Source organism: Nicotiana sylvestris, chromosome 1 (assembly GCF_000393655.2).
Source record: "Nicotiana sylvestris chromosome 1, ASM39365v2, whole genome shotgun sequence".
In the NCBI taxonomy this organism is placed as follows: domain Eukaryota; kingdom Viridiplantae; phylum Streptophyta; class Magnoliopsida; order Solanales; family Solanaceae; genus Nicotiana; species Nicotiana sylvestris.
In genome coordinates this window covers 152668957-152686872 of record NC_091057.1, presented here as the reverse complement: position 1 = coordinate 152686872, position 17916 = coordinate 152668957, and the positions used below count along the sequence as shown (strand labels likewise).

At 40.9% G+C, this 17916-nt stretch overlaps 1 protein-coding gene across 1 annotated transcript; it reads right to left on the bottom strand.

The window, feature by feature from the left end:
• Positions 1 to 14812: 14812 nt before the first annotated feature.
• Positions 14813 to 17273, bottom strand: LOC138876270 (uncharacterized). Its single transcript, XM_070155180.1, has 4 exons — positions 17168 to 17273; positions 15982 to 17072; positions 15789 to 15894; positions 14813 to 15621 (listed from the first exon to the last, which is right to left on the bottom strand). Exons 1-4 carry the CDS (start codon positions 17271 to 17273, stop codon positions 14813 to 14815), a joined length of 2112 nt encoding a protein of 703 aa, XP_070011281.1.
• Between the last annotated feature and the right edge of the window lie 643 nt (positions 17274 to 17916).

Sequence of the window (17916 nt, the reverse complement as noted above, 5' to 3'; positions counted from 1 at the left end):
CACCGCCGAAGAACAAGACAGAAGTAATGAGTCTGTTAGGAAGGTTGAATTATATCAGCAGGTTTATTGCTCAACTCACAACAACTTGTGAACCCATTTTTTGGCTACTGAAGAAAGATGTTGCGGTAGAATGGACGGCAGAATGTCAGGAAGCATTTGACCAAATCAAAGGATATTTATCAAATCCACCTGGGTTGGTTCCACCTGAGCCGGGAAGACCGTTAATTCTTTATCTAATGGTCCTGGAGAATTTGTTTGGTTGCGTACTAGGGCAACACGACATTACAGGAAGGAAGGAGCAAGCCATCTATTATCTCAGCAAGAAGTTTATAGGCTATGAGGTTAAGTACACTCAACTCGAGAAGACATGTTGCGCCCTAACTTGGGTGGCCTAGAAATTGAAGCATTATCTGTCATCATATACTACTTATCTCATTTCACGCTTGGATCCACTAAAGTATATTTTCCAAAAGCCTATGCCCACAGAGAGATTGTCGAAATGGCAAATATTACTCATAGAATTCGACATCGTCTATGTGACGAGGACGGCCATGAAGGCCCAAGCATTGGCTGATCACTTGGCTGAGAATCCTGTTGATGAAGAATACGAGCCCTTGAGGACGTATTTTCCTGATGAAGAAGTGCTGAATATAGATGAGTTGGAAATGACCAAGGAACCAGAATGGAAGCTTTTTTCGATGGAGCCGCAAATGCGAAGGGAGTTGGAATAGGAGCGGTACTTATTTCTGAAACAGGACATCATTATCCTGTTACGGCTCAGCTGCATTTCTATTATACCAACAACATGGCTAAGTATGAGGCATGCATTTTGGGTCTACGGCTAGCTGCGGACATGGATGTCCAGGACGTCTTGGTCTTGGGAGACTCGGACCTCCTGGTGCATCAGATTTAGGGTGAATAGGAAACAAGGGATTTGAAGCTCATACCATATCGACAATGTTTGCACAATCTGAGCAAGCGATTTTGATCAGTGGAGTTCAGACACATCCCAAGAGTTCATAATGAGATTACCGATGCTTTGTCCACCTTAACATCAATGTTGCACCACCCAGACAAAATTCATGTTGACCCATTGCATATTCAGGTTCGTGATCAGCATGCTTATTGCAACATGTTAGAGGAAGAACTGGATGGCGAACCATGGTTCTATGATGTCAAGGAATACCTCAGGATGGGGATATACCCGGAGCAGGCCACCGGAGATCAAAAGAGAGTCATTCGGCGACTGGCAAATGGATTTTTCCTCAGTGGAGGAGTGTTGTACAAAAGAACACCAGATTTGGGATTGCTGAGATGTATAGATGCTAGTCAAGCCACGACAGTTATGACAGAGGTACATGCTGGAGTTTGTGGGCCACATATGAGCGGATATGTATTGGCGAAGAAGATTCTTCGAGCAGGGTACTATTGGCTCACTATGGAGCGTGATTGTATTAGTTTCGTGCGGAAATGCCATCAGTGTCAGATACACGGAGATCTGATTCATTCTCCGCCGACAGAATTGCATACAATGTCAGCACCATGGACATTTGTTGCCTGGGGCATGGATATCATTGGACCAATTGAGCCAACAGCATCCAACGGGCATAGGTTTATCCTGGTGGCCATTGATTATTTCACCAAATGGGTTGAGGCCAAAACTTTCAAGTCTGTGACCAAGAAAGCAGTGGTCGATTTTGTTCACTCAAATGTCATCTGTCGATTTGGAATCCCAAAGGTGATCATCACGGATAATGGTGCTAATCTTAACAGCAATTTGATGAAAGAGTTATGTCAACAGTTTAAGATTACACACCGCAATTCCACCCCATATCGTCCCAAGGCGAATGGAGCAGTTGAGGCATCCAACAAAAACATAAAGAAGATACTTCGGAAGATGGTAGAAGGTTCGAGGCAATGGCATGAAAAATTACCATTTGCATTGTTGGGTTATCGCACTACTGTCCATACTTCAGTAGGGAAAACTCCTTATTTGTTGGTATATGAAACTGAAGCAGTAATATCGGCGGAAGTTGAAATCCTGTCTCTTCGGATTGTCGCTGAAGCTGAGATTGATGATGATGAGTGGGTCAAAACTCGTCTGGAGCAGTTGAACTTGATTGATGAAAAAAGATTGGCAACTGTGTGTCATGGCCAGTTATATCAAAGGAGAATGGCAAGAGCATACAACAAAAAGGTGCGTCCCTGGAAGTTTGAAGTGGGCCAGCAAGTGCTGAAACGCATCCTCCCATATCAGGCTGAGGCGAAGGGCAAGTTCGCCCCGAATTGGCGAGGGCCATTCATTGTAACCAGAGTGTTGTCCAATGGCGCTTTATGTTTAACAGATATCGAAGGGAAATGCGTCGACATGGCTATCAATTCTGACGCAGTTAAGAGATATTATATGTGATTTCTTCTAATGGTAATTATCGTTTGTTTGCATTTGGCATGGTATCGGAGAATGAAATGACGGAGGCAATTTATTCTTCCATCCAAACACTTCAACCTTTGCTTCCCTTTTTGAGCCTTATTTATTCTTTCATACCCCTCTTTTGGAATCTGTAATGAAAATGAAAGAAAAAGAGAAGAGAAAAATAATGATAATAAAGACAAAAGAAAAGTCACAAGAAAAACAAAGGAATTGGGAACTACGTTTGACCTGATTCCTCAAAAAAGGATACGTAGGCGCCTCACGGCTCGGTCATAGTGTAACAAAAATAAAAAATCCCCAAGCAAGAAACTGGGGCAGAAGGTGTGTTTGTAATTTTGGGAAGGAAGTTTGATTCCAAGAGTTGTAATGTTTTACCCATCAAAATTATTTTGAACCTTTTGATACCCCTTTTCTTTTAGACATACACAAAAACTCATATTGATGTCCAAAAAAGACCTCCCGATCAGTATCCGAGAAGTGCCAAGTAATGCAAATAGAAGTCGGGAATAACACTCTGATCCCCAGCAAAGAAGAGGATCATAAGCTGGAAATGAATTGATAGCCGAAAGAATCCCCAGCAGAGAGAGTCATATCGGTAACACTCCAATCCCCAGCTGGAAAAAAATAAAATAAAATGAGAGAGTCTTATCGGTGAAAACCTCCACAGGCACCATAAGGCGACGTAAGTTGAGAGAAATAAAACGAGAGAGTTTTATCGGTGAAAACCTTCACAGGCACCATAAGGCGACGGGAGTTGAGGGAAATGAGAGTCTTATTAGTGAAAACCCCTCGAAGGGCACTATGAGGCGACAAGGGGTCAAAAGAGGCAAACAAGATAAGATTGACGGAAAGGACCCGTCGAGGCATCAAGCAGTGCAAAGATGTTGAGTCGACAAAAGAATTAGGCGCTTACATATCCACAACAAAGTAAGGCCATCAGAAAGATTGATTGATATAAATAGACTGGGTTGGTTAATCCAAAATGCACGACGTGATCATTGGGATCGGTTGTACCATTCAGAAAACTATTCTTCTCTTATTTTCTTGAATTCATCATTTTTTATTTTTAAAGACTTTATCTCCCCACCAGTTTGTTTTTGAAAAGGATTTTTAGAGCTTATTACCAGTTGCCAAGATGGTGCAAAAACACAATGTGGATAGGACGGGCCAAAGATAATGCAATGGAACGAGAAAGACGTTCGTTGCAAGACCAAATGATGGATTGGTCTAGGATTTCGGTGAGAGTATGGAGAAAAGTGGGAAGCAACAATTGGTGAATAAAGAATCATCAAGAAACAAGAGCATCCCTGGCAGATTATCGACCAAGTTCCAAGAGGGTCGGACAACACGGAGCAGGGAAAGAAGAGGGGAAAACCATCCCCAGCAGGAATATGATCGCCAACAGGAATATCATCCCCAACAAATAATCTCATCCCCAGCAAGCTTTGGTAATGTAATGGAACACAAAGCTGGGAAAGGAGAAAGAGGAAACCATCCCCAGCAGGAGTGGCACGACCATTCACCATGTTTTAAACTAACAAAATTTTTTCTTTGATTTGAAGAAGGGACAGGAAATGTTATAGATGATGAAAAGACATCATGATACAAGAAAGATTGTCAAACTGGGGCAGAAAGTTTTCTTTCATTTTTGAAAATTTTTTGGAAGCCCGGTACCCACTTGGGGAAGAAGCAAGATAACACAAGTTTGGGGAAAGATGGGATCACCAGCAGTTTTCGGAAGAAGGCCAAACAAGTTTTAAAGGAAGCAATTTCGGAAGGAAGATAACACAAGTCTTAAGGGAAGTAGTTCCAGTGGAAGGAAAGCACCAGCTTTAAGGGAAGTAGTCTTTGAAGGAGGAAAATAACATACTTTTGAATAAAACACCGGTATTATCGCCAGCAGTTTTCAGAGGAATGAAACACCAGTTTTGAGGGAAGCAGTTCTGAAAGAAGATAATTTCAAGTTAGAAGGAAAATGGTTCAGGAGGCAGGAAGGAGCAACAGCAATAAAACGCATTTCTTACAAGTCATTGAAGGCAGGAGCCCACCTGGAGAATGGAGGTGCTATATTTTTAAGAAGTAGTTGAAGTCAGGAGCCCGCCTGGAGAATGGAGGTATTATGTTTTGGAAAGTAGTGAAGTCAGGAGCCCGCCTGGAGAATGGAGGTATTACATTTTGAGTTGTAGCTGAAGTCAAGAGCCCGCCTGGAGAATGGAGGTGTTATGTTTTTAAGAAATTGTTGAGGTCAGGAACCCGCCTGGAGAATGGAGGTGTTATATTTTTGAGTTGTAGTCGAAGTTAGGAGCCCACCTGAAAAATGGAGGTGTTATATTTTTTGAGTTGTAGTCGAAGTCAGGAGCCCGCCTGGAAAATAGAGGTGTTATATTTTTAGGAAGTTGTTGAAGTCATGAGCCCGCCTGGAGAATGGAGGTGTTATATTTTTAGGAAGTTGTTGAAGTCAGGAGCCCGCTTGGAGAATGGAGGTGTTATATTTTTAAGAAGTTGTTGAAGTCAGGAGCTCGCCTGGAGAATGGAGGTGTTATGTTTTTAAGAAATTGTTGAGGTCAGGAGCCCGCCCGGAGAATGAAAGTGTTATATTCTGGAGAAATAGTTGTTATTGAAGTCAGGAGCCCGCCTGGAGAATGGAGGCTGCATTATCTTTAAATTGTTGTTGAAGTCAGGAGTCCACCTGGAGAATGGAGGCCGTATTATCTTTTAAAGTCAAGTTGGAGTCAGGAGCCTGCCTGTGGAACGGAGGAGTACATTTCAAAACGAAGTCAGGAGCCCGCCTGTAGAACAGAGGAATAAATTTCAAGTTTGAAGTCAGGAGTCCGCCTGTAGAACAGAGGACTACACTTAATTTCAAGTCAAGAGTCAGTAAAGCGGAGGGTTACAACAAAATATCGCCAGCATAAATTCCGCTGCAAAAATCAGAAAGAAGGCCCAATAGCAAGTTTGAAGATAGATAAGATGTTGTAATCCCTAGTTTAGTCTAGCTTCTTGTCTTCTTTTAGCACGATATAATAAGGAGGTCGGAAAGCAGTAGTAACAGCATGCAGCAGTAGTAACAGCAAAATTACAGCTTCATGGTAGTCCCAGCTACCGAAACTTCCCGAACTACATTGACCTGATTCTCCTTTAACCAGGGATATGTAGGAAACCTTTGAAGCAGAGGTTCGGTCAAATCTTTCAAAAAATGCTTCACACGGAGTAGCCGAACGGCAAAAATCGCTCGTATCCGCTCACTTTATCTTTGCACGGAAACTCTTCATGTTTCCGGACAAAGAGGGGCAGCTGTGAGCACGTGACTTTTGCCCTATGAGAACTACTCCCAAAAATTCAAAATAAAATGGTTTTGTGTTGTTTGTGATTTATTTGTATTTTGTCTGTGCATGTTTATTTCTACTTTAATTAAGAAAAATACAAAAATATGTGTTGCATGTGCATTTAGGATTTAATTTTACAATTTAGGAATTAATTAAACAATCAAGTTTGTTTTACAAAATGGAAAAATCATAAAAATATGTACTTTGCATTTTTAGCATTTAATGTCCAAATTGTGTGATTTTATCTTTATTTGTGTTTAATTTCGTGTGATAATTATTATTAAGAACTAATATTTTAAGTTAATTGTCGATTTTATAATTTAATTTAGGATTTTTAGGTTTTTAATTTTGAAAAATTAGTTTAAAGAAGTAAAAGAAAGTAAGAACAAAAATAGCAATGAAATCGGACTGGGCCATCCCTTAATTTGAACCAATCAGGCCCAAACCCTCACACACCTCAAACGCCCAATCCAGGCCCAAACCGGCCGGTCCCAGATATATCCAAACGATGTCGTATCTGGATAATAGATCTAAGCCATTGATACGACTTGATCCAACGGTTCAGATCACTCCATCCTCACCCGATCTAGCCCGACCCGCTTTACATTCAAACCGACCCAACCCCCGCTTAAAAGAAACGGTGTCATTTCTATTAAGTGTTTAATCCAGTCCGTTAATTTTAATTAATCTAACGGACTGGATCGAATCCTTCATCCACTATATATCCCCAAACGATACCAGCCCCCCCGAACCAACCCCCCCCCCCCACCTCTTCGTCTCTGAGCTTCAGAGACCAAACAGATCCTCCTCCTCTTACCACCGTGCTCCGCCCACCGGAAATCGCCTCACGGCGGTTCCGGTGGTCCAAACGACCCCATCTTTACACCACTGATTCCCCTCGACCTCCCCAATCAGAACCCTTAACCCTTATCCCTCGAATCTCAGCCGTTTGCTTCGAATATTAGATCGAAAATAAGGTCGGAACCCTAGTTCGTCCAATGACCCCCAATTTCACACCACAACTCCGCCCTGACCTCTTCTCTCCAAATCCACCCTCCCCTTCCTTCGAATCTAGTCCCAGACGCTCGAATATTGATTTTGAGCCAAGAACTCTAGCACCGCCACAAGATCCCCTGGTGGCGGCGCCTAACCTAAACCCTCCCAAACTCACCCCTTTTGACCACTAGCCCACCCTCGTCCCAAGTCCCCTACTAGTTTTGCTCGAATCAGAGCGGAGTTGGTTGAATCTCAAATAAAGAGCGAACCCTAAAGGGAAAGGATTGAGGTAGGGGTCGACCTTAGTCGTATGTTCTCAGCCGAGAACATTCGATTAAGGTCTGTCTCTGCTTCAAACACAAGTGAGAGTTTCAACTAAAACAAATGGGAACTGGGACCGAAATTCTAAGGTATTTTTCTTTACCTTTTCTTTTATTGTTTCATGGTTGGTCTGATTGCGATTCGTTATAGTTATTTTTTTATTTTTTTTTCAGTTACTTTCCTTTCTTTCTTCTCCATCGGACTTTTCTTGGTCTAGATTTCTTCTATCAGTCAACATGTGGTTAAATAGTTTTGTCGATCAATCCGGCTTAATTGTAGTTCAGTAGTTCTGGTCAAATCATTTGTTGTTATGCCAAATTGTTTCATCTTTGTGTAATGTTTGGTCCCCTGCTCCGTGACGTGACTTGGCATATGAATTCAGGTGTTCATTCAGTGTGTTTACAGTTTCATTTGCACGTATTTAGGTTTAGTGTAGAATTGTGTTAGTCTATTCCCTGAATCCCTAAACCCGTCATCTTGGTTGCAATAATGTTCGTTATGATATGAGTTCAATTGTCATGTGAGTTTATTGGTTTGAAGCTGAATGTGGTTCTGTTTGAGTTTGGAGTCCGAGGGAATTGAACTTGTGTTTAAGTTCAGCCTTTAGTTGATCAGTGGTTAGGATTTCTAACTTAGTTGAATCGGTTATAGCTGATGGATTTGGTGCAGATTGAATGGGGGTTGAGGTAGGATAGTAGTTCAGGGCATTCAGGAGGGTAGTTTGGGATTTGAGAAGTTTGAAATGGTTAATGAGAGTGGTCTGACAGTAAAGGGATCAATATAACCATTAAACTAGTGTATTGTCCCATAATAGTGGGATGGGAATCAGCAATAGCATAGAGAGGCCTAATGGGAATTTAATGAAAGTATGTACCATTGAATAAAATAAAGGAAAGACAAGGGTTAATGGGTGACAAAATAGACCCTAGTGGAGTTCTAGAGAATATCATGGGAAAAATGTTTAATTAATGGGGCTGAGTGCTCCTAAGAGCTGTAAAAGGGGTTGTAGTTTGTATATAAATAGGGGCCTGGACAGAGTTAAAAGGGGGGATCAGTTTTGGAGAATAAAGAGAGAGAGAGAGAGAGAGAGAGAGAAGATTCAGAAAATATTGAGAGCAATAGGGAGGAGTCTTTGATCAGATTTTTTTAGTCCGGAAATCAGTATTAAAAAAGAAAGAGAGAGCTTCAGTATTCAGTTTCTTCTTTTAAAGGGGTAGAACTAGAGAGATTTGAATCAGTTTGAGAGTCAGTCTTAGGACCCTTAGAGAATAACTGTTCCAGTGGATTTTGTAGTTCAAATTCGAGTTCAATGGCTATTTTGCCCCGGATTTGATTGCTGGAAACTTTCTAATGTTTGATCTGTTGCTGGGTGATTTTGGTTGATTTTGGGTGCTGCCCTGGGTTGATTTACCTATCCTGTTTGATTTAAAAACTTTCCTGCAATCTCTGATTCATTTCTGGGCTGAAAGTAGTTGTGTGGGTTGCTGTTTGAACTTCTGATTGTTGTTGTCTTCCCTTCTGTTTGCTAACTTCTCCATCTTCTTGATTACCTTTCCAGTTGTGCTTGGATTTGGAGATGAAAGCCGGTTGTCCCACGGGTAGGCCTTGGAGGCCCGATGCGGATTAATTATAAGTTTCTTTCTTAAAAGGGAAGTAGCTCTTAAAACAAATTAATTAGGACTTCTTCTTTTACTTTAGAGACAATAAAAATAGCAAATTATAGTTGCTTTAGGCTTACCCTTTTAAATAAAAAAAATGAGACGAGTCTCGCCAAATAAAACGCACAAGTTGCGGGGCCCTCAATAAATGGTTATAATGAATACATAAAATTCGGGATGGGCCGTTTAGCAAATTTCACGGCCTTCCCCAAAATAATAACGCGTTAGTCACTGTAGACGCACTTTAAATAACATTACTTCCCTAAACTCGGGTGCGCATTTATGCGACCCAAATCCAAATCTCAACGATGTTAAAACGTGTCCAAAATCATAGGTACATTGATGTGACGTGGTTCAAAACGTGTTTTAATAACGTTGCAATTCTCTTTTAAAATAATAATAATAATAAAGGTGGTAAGAGTTAAAAATTTGCACATAAGTTCATAATTGTTAAAATCAGATAATTCAAGCCAAATATAACAGTTGAGCGACCGTGCTAGAACCACGGAACTCGGGAATGCCTAACACCTTCTCCCGGGTTAACAGAATTCCTTACTTAGACTTCTGGTTTGCGGTCTGTAATACAGAGTCAATCTTTTCCTCGATTCGGGATTCAACCGGTGACTTGGGACACCATAAATCTCCCAAGTGGCGACTCTGAATCTCAATAATAAAATCCCATTTCGATTGTCCTTTAATTGGAAAAACTCCCTCTGCACCCCTGCGGGCGCGATGAAAAAGGAGGTGTGACACTAGTATTGGTAAAATCTACTCATAGAACACATAGATCTTCAAGAAATTCCTTCAAGAACTCAAAGGAGGGTTTGCAAGATTTCTTCCAAAAGGTAAATCCTACACCCTTAGACTTACATATATGGATATATTATGGGAATATGAGTATGAATTAAGTATTGTAACTCATGGGATTGTGATTGGAAGCCATAAGTGCCCAACCTAGGTTCTGTCGGTGTTGTAGAGATTGTGTGATGGGTTATTGAGGTATGATTCTTGGGTGTAATAGTATTGTGTATACATGCATGTACAAATTAGGTTTGTGGGAAGATTGTTGAACATAAATAAGTAAAGATTGGGTTGAGGAATGAAGGAAATATTGTAAAAGAGATTTGAAATCAAGATGCTCAACTAGTATTTGATAAAATGCTCAAATGAGCTGAAACCATGAATACCTTCCTAATTTGTGTTCAATTTTGTTATGTCTCAAAGTAGATTGGGATTGCTAGAATTTCGGGAACGTCGTAGTAACTTAAGAAAAGCTTAAACAAGGTATGTATGGCTAAAAACCCCTCCTTTTAGAAATTGAGCCTCCATAGTGCCCGTGCAAATGTTGTAAGTCTGAAATTTGATTGATGTGGTACTTATTACGTCAAATGAATTGATATTGTTAAAATGTATGTGGAAGTTGCTTCTCCATGTGTTTAAAGTGTTATTCCTTGTAAAGTGGATGTGTGGAAAACATGAGCTATGTGCTAAATGCCTAAATGTCAAGACAAGGTTACATTGTGATTAATATGCCGAACTAGATGAATTCCTCTCTATGCTTATAACTTAAATTTCTTTTGTGTGTGCCTATGATCTTAAATGGCAAAGTTTGACACACCCTAAAACCCTGTGACCGACACCCGATAATCTACCCGACCCGAGTAAACCATACATAAATTAATACTCATCTGTATGCCTAATAGGGAATATGAAAGCCTTTTCAAAACACAATCACCTTAAGATATAACCCAAATCATAAAAATATCTTTAAAAAACTATTTTACTTCGGAAAAAAAAAATTAAAAAAAATATAGAGAAAAGTTTCATTCATGCATGCCATATGAGTAACCATAGGATTACAACCCAAAATGAATACTACTATTGTCTATGGAATCTCTATGATACGGAATGACATAACCAACCAAGGCATACCTCGGTGGCTCAAAAGAATGATAATATAATAAAGTCCTCCACGGGTGCGAGAGTGGAGCCTCACCCAAAAGTATCAACAGGAAATGTAGAGTTGTTCTATCCATGTGATCCAAGCTGCTCAGGTCCAGTCCCTGAAAACAGAAATGGAAATGTGGCCGAAAGGCCTAAGCTCCACATGCCTAGTACGAATCATGAACCGTTCCCCAACAAAATATAGGACAAGCCTTAAGGAATTGTAAGATAAGCAATAACAATTGATATAAGAAAGGAGCATTTATATCAATTAATAATTTCGAAAATAAAATCCAATAATAAGATAAAACGTATCTCAATGTCTTCCTTTAGTGTTGATTTTTACGAAATCATGTTAGATTTTTCATTTACCGGGAGCACTATACCATCATCGACATGTATTTCATCATGTATTTGTGTTTTAAAAAAAAATACTACAAGTGCTACTCCTTTATTTAGTTTTTAAAATATTTTAAATAACATTTCAAGAAAATAATATTCATAGCACTCAAATCTTTTATGATGCAAGAAATGGTACAATCCCAACTCGTTCGCCCCCACAAGATAGGACTCACATTTAGAAGCTCAATTTAATCGTGTTTCGATATGAGTTTGGAGAAAAGCTCCGAAGGTAATAAGTTTCAACGTACCTCAAATTGCTTCCAACCTTACCCCGAATGATCCGATAATGCCGACGAGTCACAATCTACATATATGAACTCACATAATTCAATAACGAGTCACGACAATACCTACTAACCCAACTAAGTGTCTAACACTTTAAGCCTAATTTCATAAGTTTAGCAAACATTCCCATTTCATCATTTGAAGGTAAATCCTTGAATTTTAACTCCAAATCCTTCGTTAAACATATCATGGGATCTATTCGTTCCATTAGAAGCTCGAAATAACATCGTTCAAACAAGACCCAACACTATTTATCATCCATACCAACCAAATCTTCTAGGGTTCCATGAATAGATGTTTAAATATAAATCTATCTTCATAAATATACTCTACTAAGCCCATAGAGTATAGTACCTAAGTTCGGAGTGAAGAGATTACCTCTTTGTCAAACCCTAGAATTTCAAGATTTGAGTTCTTGAAGTGAGAAGTGACCTTGAGATTTTCTTCAAAGATCTATAAATTCCATGATGTTGGAGGGTTAAGAGATGTAATAAATGAACTAAATCTACCAAAGAAGGGCATTTAATTCTTACCTTGAAGGTGAATTAATGGTATAGAACCCCTTTCTCTCTCTAAGCCTTCAAAGACAATGACCCAAATAAAAAACCAATCCCAACCTGTAATTGTCTTTAAAAAGGCTCCAGCTATTGGATTAAATTTTCGGATGCCAACTTGCACGCGTTAGCCGCACTTCACTGCCTAGCATGCTGGACTTCAAATCCTTTGGACGTTATGTGCATGCGATGCACTAAAGGAGGAATCACTGGTACGTATCCTTTGTCTCTTTCTTTCTATATCAATTCAATGCCTTGGCTTTCTTTCCATTTTTTAATTAAATAATAAGACCCAATTAAATAATATTTTGACTTAATTCCAACAGGTTCCACCAACTTATCATTAAAAAAATGATTATCTACTTATTCCTAAAGTTCCAAGCATCCATTCTTTGTAATGTAGGTTAATCCATGACCCATCCTTCAAGAATTAAGATTTCCAAGCTCACATTAGTCTGATTAATTATAGAAATTCGTAGGGCTTTACATTCACCCCCTCTTAAAAACATTCCTCCTCGAATGTAAATCTTCGGTCGTATTAAAGCCCAAAGTGTAATCCCCATGTCATTCTTTATCCCTCCACTCTTAAGGATTCAAAATTTAACTAACTCTCTAAATTTCTAAGAATTTCGACGGAGTTTCCTTTTTTTATGGGCCTACCCAAAAAAAAATTCAACCTAACAGCGAGCCACAATTGTACAATATAATTGGCCCTACATGGCTCTACTCATCATATCTACATCAACAAAATGCCTTTATGACTTCGTATATCTCCAACTACCATTACATAGCCTCTCCCGACATCACAACAAGAAAATTTATTACCATAAGTCAAGTCTAACAACCATGTACAATAGATGAATCAATCAATCACCTGTTCCATGGAAGCAATTTATGATACTCTAAACTCGACATTCAAGAAATAGTCATACCTGAAGCTGCGAATAAGTGAGGATAACGGATTTTCATATCTTCTTCGGCCTCCCAAGTAGCCTCCTCGACGTCATGATTACGCCACAACACTTTAACTGAAACTATATCTTTAGTCCTCAACCTACGAACTTTCCTATCAAGAATCTCGATCGGTTCTTCGTCAGAAGTTAAATCGTCATTTATCTCTACTACCTCTAGTGAGATGATGTGAGCAGGATCGGGCACATACCCCTGTAGCATCGATACATAAAAACAGGATGAACCAAAGTCATTGATGTAGGTAGCTCCAGCTTGCAGGCCACTTCACAAATGCTTTTCAAGATTCAATATGGACCAATGAATCTAGGACTTAGCTTGCCCTTCTTCCCAAATCTTATAACGCCCTTCATTGGCGATACTTTCAAGAACACTTGATCACCCTCTTTAAACTCCAACTTATGTCGACGTACATCTGCATAGCATTTTTTCGGCTCTGAGCAGTCTTAAGTCATTGTTGAATCAAATCCACCTTCTCTAAGGCATCATGTACAAGGTCAGCGCCAAGTAGTCCTACCTCAGTCGGCTCAAACCATCCAATAGGTGATCTACAACGTCGTCCGTACAAAGCCTCATGGGGAGCCATCTGGATACTGGCATGATGGCTATTATTGTAGGCAAACTCAATTAGAGGTAAGTGCTCATCCCAATTCCCACCAAAATCAAGGACACAAGCTCGCAACATATCTTCAAGCGTCTGAATAGTCCTCTCAGCCTGCTCGTCAGTTTGTGGATGAAAAGCGGTACTCAAATTGACACTTGTACCCAATCCTTCTTGAAAGGACTGCCAAATATGAGCAGTAAACTGCGCCCCTCTATCATATATAATGGAAACTGGAACACCATAAAGTCTGACAATTTCCTTCAAGTACAACTTAGCTTACTGGGGTGTCGTGTCAGTCATCTTTACCGGTAAGAAATGCGCCGACTTCGTAAGTCGGTCTACAATCACCCAAATAGAGTCATGCTTCAAGCGAGTGCGAGGCAAACCCACAACAAAGTCCATATTAATCATCTCCCACTTCCAAAGTGGAATCTCAATATTCTGAGCCAACCCATCGGGTCTTTGATGCTCAGCTTTTACTTGCTGGCAATTTAAACATCTAGCCACAAAGTCCGAAATGTTTTCCTTCATTCGATTCCACCAATAAATCTCCCACAAGTCCTTGTACATTTTTGTGGACCCTGGATGCATGGAATATATTGAACTGTGTGCCTCAACCATAATTTCATTACAAATCCCATCGACGTCTGGCACACACAAGCGATCGTTCATCTTCAACACCCCATCCTCGTCAAGAGAAAATGCAAGGATATCCTTAGATTGTACACCATTTCGAATATTCACCAAATTTGGATCCTCAAATTGCTTAGCCTTGACACGCGCAACAAGAGAGGAACGTGCTATGGTACATGTGGCAAGCTCTCTATTTATCAGCAAACTGAGCTACCTTCTGACTTTCGACTTAGCGCGTCGACTACCACATTTTCCTTTCCCGGATGGTACTGAATGCTTAAATAATAATCCTTCAAAAGTTCTAACCATCTCCTTTGCCTCAAGTTTAACTCCCTCTGCTTGAATATGTATTGTAAGCTTATGGTCCGTATATACTTCACAATGCACACCGTACAAACAATGCCGCCAAATTTTCAAAGCAAATACCACTGCGGCCAGTTCCAAGTCATGGGTCGGGTAGTTTTTCTCATGGATCTTCAACTGCCTAGAAGCATAAGCAATAACTTTACCTTTCTGCATCAAGACGCAACCCAACCCAACTCTAGAGGCATCACAATATACCACAAATCCATTTGAACCTGTTGGCAAGGTTAACACCGGTGTTGTAGTCAATCTAGGTTTCAACTCACCAAAGCTTCTTTCACAAGCATATGACCACTGAAACTTCGTTGCTTTCTGCGTCAACTTGGTCAACGGAGATGCAAGAGTAGAAACCCCTCAACAAATCGCCGATAGTAGCCCGCTAATCCCAAGAAACTGCGAATCTCCGTCGGTGTAGTTGGTTGAGGCCAACTCTTCACCGCTTCAATCTTTTGAGGATCCACCTTAATACCTCCGCGAGATACCACATGACCCAAGAATGCCACGGATTCGAGCCAAAATTCACACTTATAGAATTTAGCATACAACTCATTCTCCAAAAGTGTCTGCAACACTATCCTCAAATGACCGACATATTCCTCTTGACTTCGCGAATAGACTAATATGTCATCAATGAAAACAATCATGAATCTATCAAGAAATGGCTTGAAAATCCGATTCATTAGATCCATAAAGGTTGTGGGTGCATTTGTTAGCCCAAATGACATCACCAAAAATTCATAATGCCCGTAGAGGGTCCAAAAAGCCATTTTGGGAATATCCTTCTCTCGAATTTTCAACTGATGATACCCTGACCTTAAATCATTCTTCAAGAAGAACTTCGCCCCTTGCAACTGGTCAAACAAGTCGTCTATCCGAGGTAGTGGGTACCTATTCTTGATGGTCACTTTGTTAAGTTGCCTGTAGTCAATACACATCCTCAAAGAACCATCTTTCTTTTTCACAAACAGCACTGGTGCACCCCAAGGAGACACGCTAGGTTTAATAAACACTTTATCCAATAAATCTTTCAATTGCTCCTTCAATTCTCTTAACTCGGCTGGAGCCATACGGTATGGTGGAATAGATATGGGCTGAGCATCTGGCACCACATCTATCCCAAAGTCAATGACCCGATCTGGGGGATACCCAGAAGCTCATCAGGAAAAACATTAGGAAACTCATTAACGACAGGCACAGACTGAATGCTTGCTACCTCCGCAGTTGTGTCAATGACTCTAACTAAATGATAAAGACATCCCTTCGTAATCATCTTCTTTGCCTTAAGGTATGAAATAAACTTACCTCGAGGCTCAACAATATTGCCCTTCCACTCATGAATGGGCTCATTGGGAAACTCAAACTTGACCACTTTAGCACGACAATCAAGAATAGCATAACACTTGTATAACTAATCCATCCCCATGATCACATCAAAGTCAACCATTTCTAGTTTAATAAGGTCTGCCGTAGTCTCTCGATCTTGAATTATAATCACAGAACCCCTATAGACGCGAGAGGCAACAAGAGAATCTCCCACTGGAGTCGACACAAAAAATGGTTCAAGTAGTTGTTCTGACTCTATCCTAAAATCCAAAGCAAAGTACGGAGTAACATAGGAAAAAGTAGATTCGGGATCCATAAGAGCATAAGCATCTAGAGTACAAATAGTAAGTATACCTGTGATGCCTCCATCCGAAGCCTCTACAGTAGGGCGAGTAGGCATGGCATAGAAACAAGGATGAGTCCTATGAGAAGTGGCAGCTGCCTGTGGCACCTTTCCTGCATTGCGCCCACTGTGGGATCCATTACCCCTAGGTGGGTTTGGTGCAACCGAATTAGTAGCCGTAGAAGGTGTTGGATGAGCTCTCGAACCCTGTTGCCCGTTTGGGCAAAACTTTCTGATATGACCCATCAACCCGCAACCATAGCACGGACTAAGGGGTCCTTTAGAAATACTAGACTGACGCTGATGAGAACCCACACTACTCTGAGCCTGTTGTGCAGTACGGTGATCACTCTGGACGGTCCTGGACTGGTCTCCATGTCCGAAATTGTATGCCACAAGAGGGCCACTGAAGGCTGTCTGCACCCTAGACTGTGGTGAACCAGATGGCCCTCTGCTGCTTTGCCCCTTGCCTGAACTAGGCACTGCACTAAAAGTGCCAAAAGTACGGGCCTTTTTGTTTTGCTCCATGTTGGCCCTCTCCTCCTGATGAATCCTTTCGAGATCCATTTCTAGATCTACAAAGTCAGTAAAGGTAGTATTTCCTCTCCCACTAGCTGTATCTTTTCTGATGCCCGGAATTAGGCCACGAGTAAAGCGATCAATCTTCTCATCCTCAGTGGGGATAAGGTGGGGAGCATAACGAGATTGTTTCTCAAATTTGATGCTATACTCTAGGACCGTCATGGTATCCTGTTTCAAGGTCATAAATAATATCGCAAGGGCAGCTCTCACTCCCGGTGGTAACCACTTCTTAATGAAGATCTTCTTAAACTCCGCCCAAACCATTGGAGGTGCATCCTCCGATCTACTTTTCTCTACCCCTTTGAACCAGAGGTCAGCAATGTCTTTCAACTGGTAGGCTGCCAATCGAACCACTCGGTAGTCTTTAACTCCCAGCAAAGTAGTAGCTTTCTCAACTTTCTCCAAGTAGTCCTACGGGTATGTGGATTTGTACCAGTGAAAACCGGCGGCTCAAGTCTCACAAATTTTATGGCCAACTGTGCCATGTCCTCAACCACTGGCGCTCTCATCCCTCCTTGTTGGAGTGCCTGGATACCCATTTGAAGGTTCTGTTAAATCTTCATAGCCATGAGATCAGCAAAGTATTCATAGTCATTCTAATATCAGTAAGGGTCTTTTCCAGGTGATTTGGTTCTGGAGGTGGAGCAGGTGCACCATCAACTTCATCCTCGAGCTCCTGGACCATCCTTGGAGCCATTGGAACTGGCACGGTTCGTGCTCTTGCAGCTCTTGGGGGTTGGCCCCTAGGTCTAGCTGGTACCCCTCCCGAAGCTGCATCGGGTATAGGAGCAGCTTCCCGGTTCATATTACTGCCACGCGTGTTCACCATCTTCTGCCAATAGATATAGCGTACGAGTTAGGAAATATTTCTTAGCTCTATTGCACAATTCTAGAATAAGAAGAAAAAGTGAAGTATTCTTATAATATCAATATAGCCTTCTCGATATAAGTGTGGTGTACAACACACCAATAAGGAGAACTCTACCAGACATGATTCCATAGACTTCCTAGGACTCAAATTAAAACCTAGGCCTCTGAAACTAAGTTTGTCACACCCTAAAACCCCGTGACCGGCACCCGGTACTCTACCCGACCCGAGTGAACCATACATAAATTAATACTCATCTATATGCCTAATAGGGAATACGAAAGCATCTTCAAAACACAATCACCTTAAGATAT

Coding starts and splice junctions, on each gene's coding strand:
- LOC138876270 (XM_070155180.1), bottom strand. CDS start 17,273: ATGGGTATCCAGGCACTCCAACAAGGAGGGATGAGAGCGCCAGTGGTT. Junction 17,073..17,167: donor TGAGCCGCCGGTTTTCACTG/GTACAAATCCAC, acceptor TTCGATTGGCAG/CCTACCAGTTGAAAGACATT. Junction 15,622..15,788: donor CAATATTGTTGAGCCTCGAG/GTAAGTTTATTT, acceptor GGTATCCCCCAG/ATCGGGTCATTGACTTTGGG.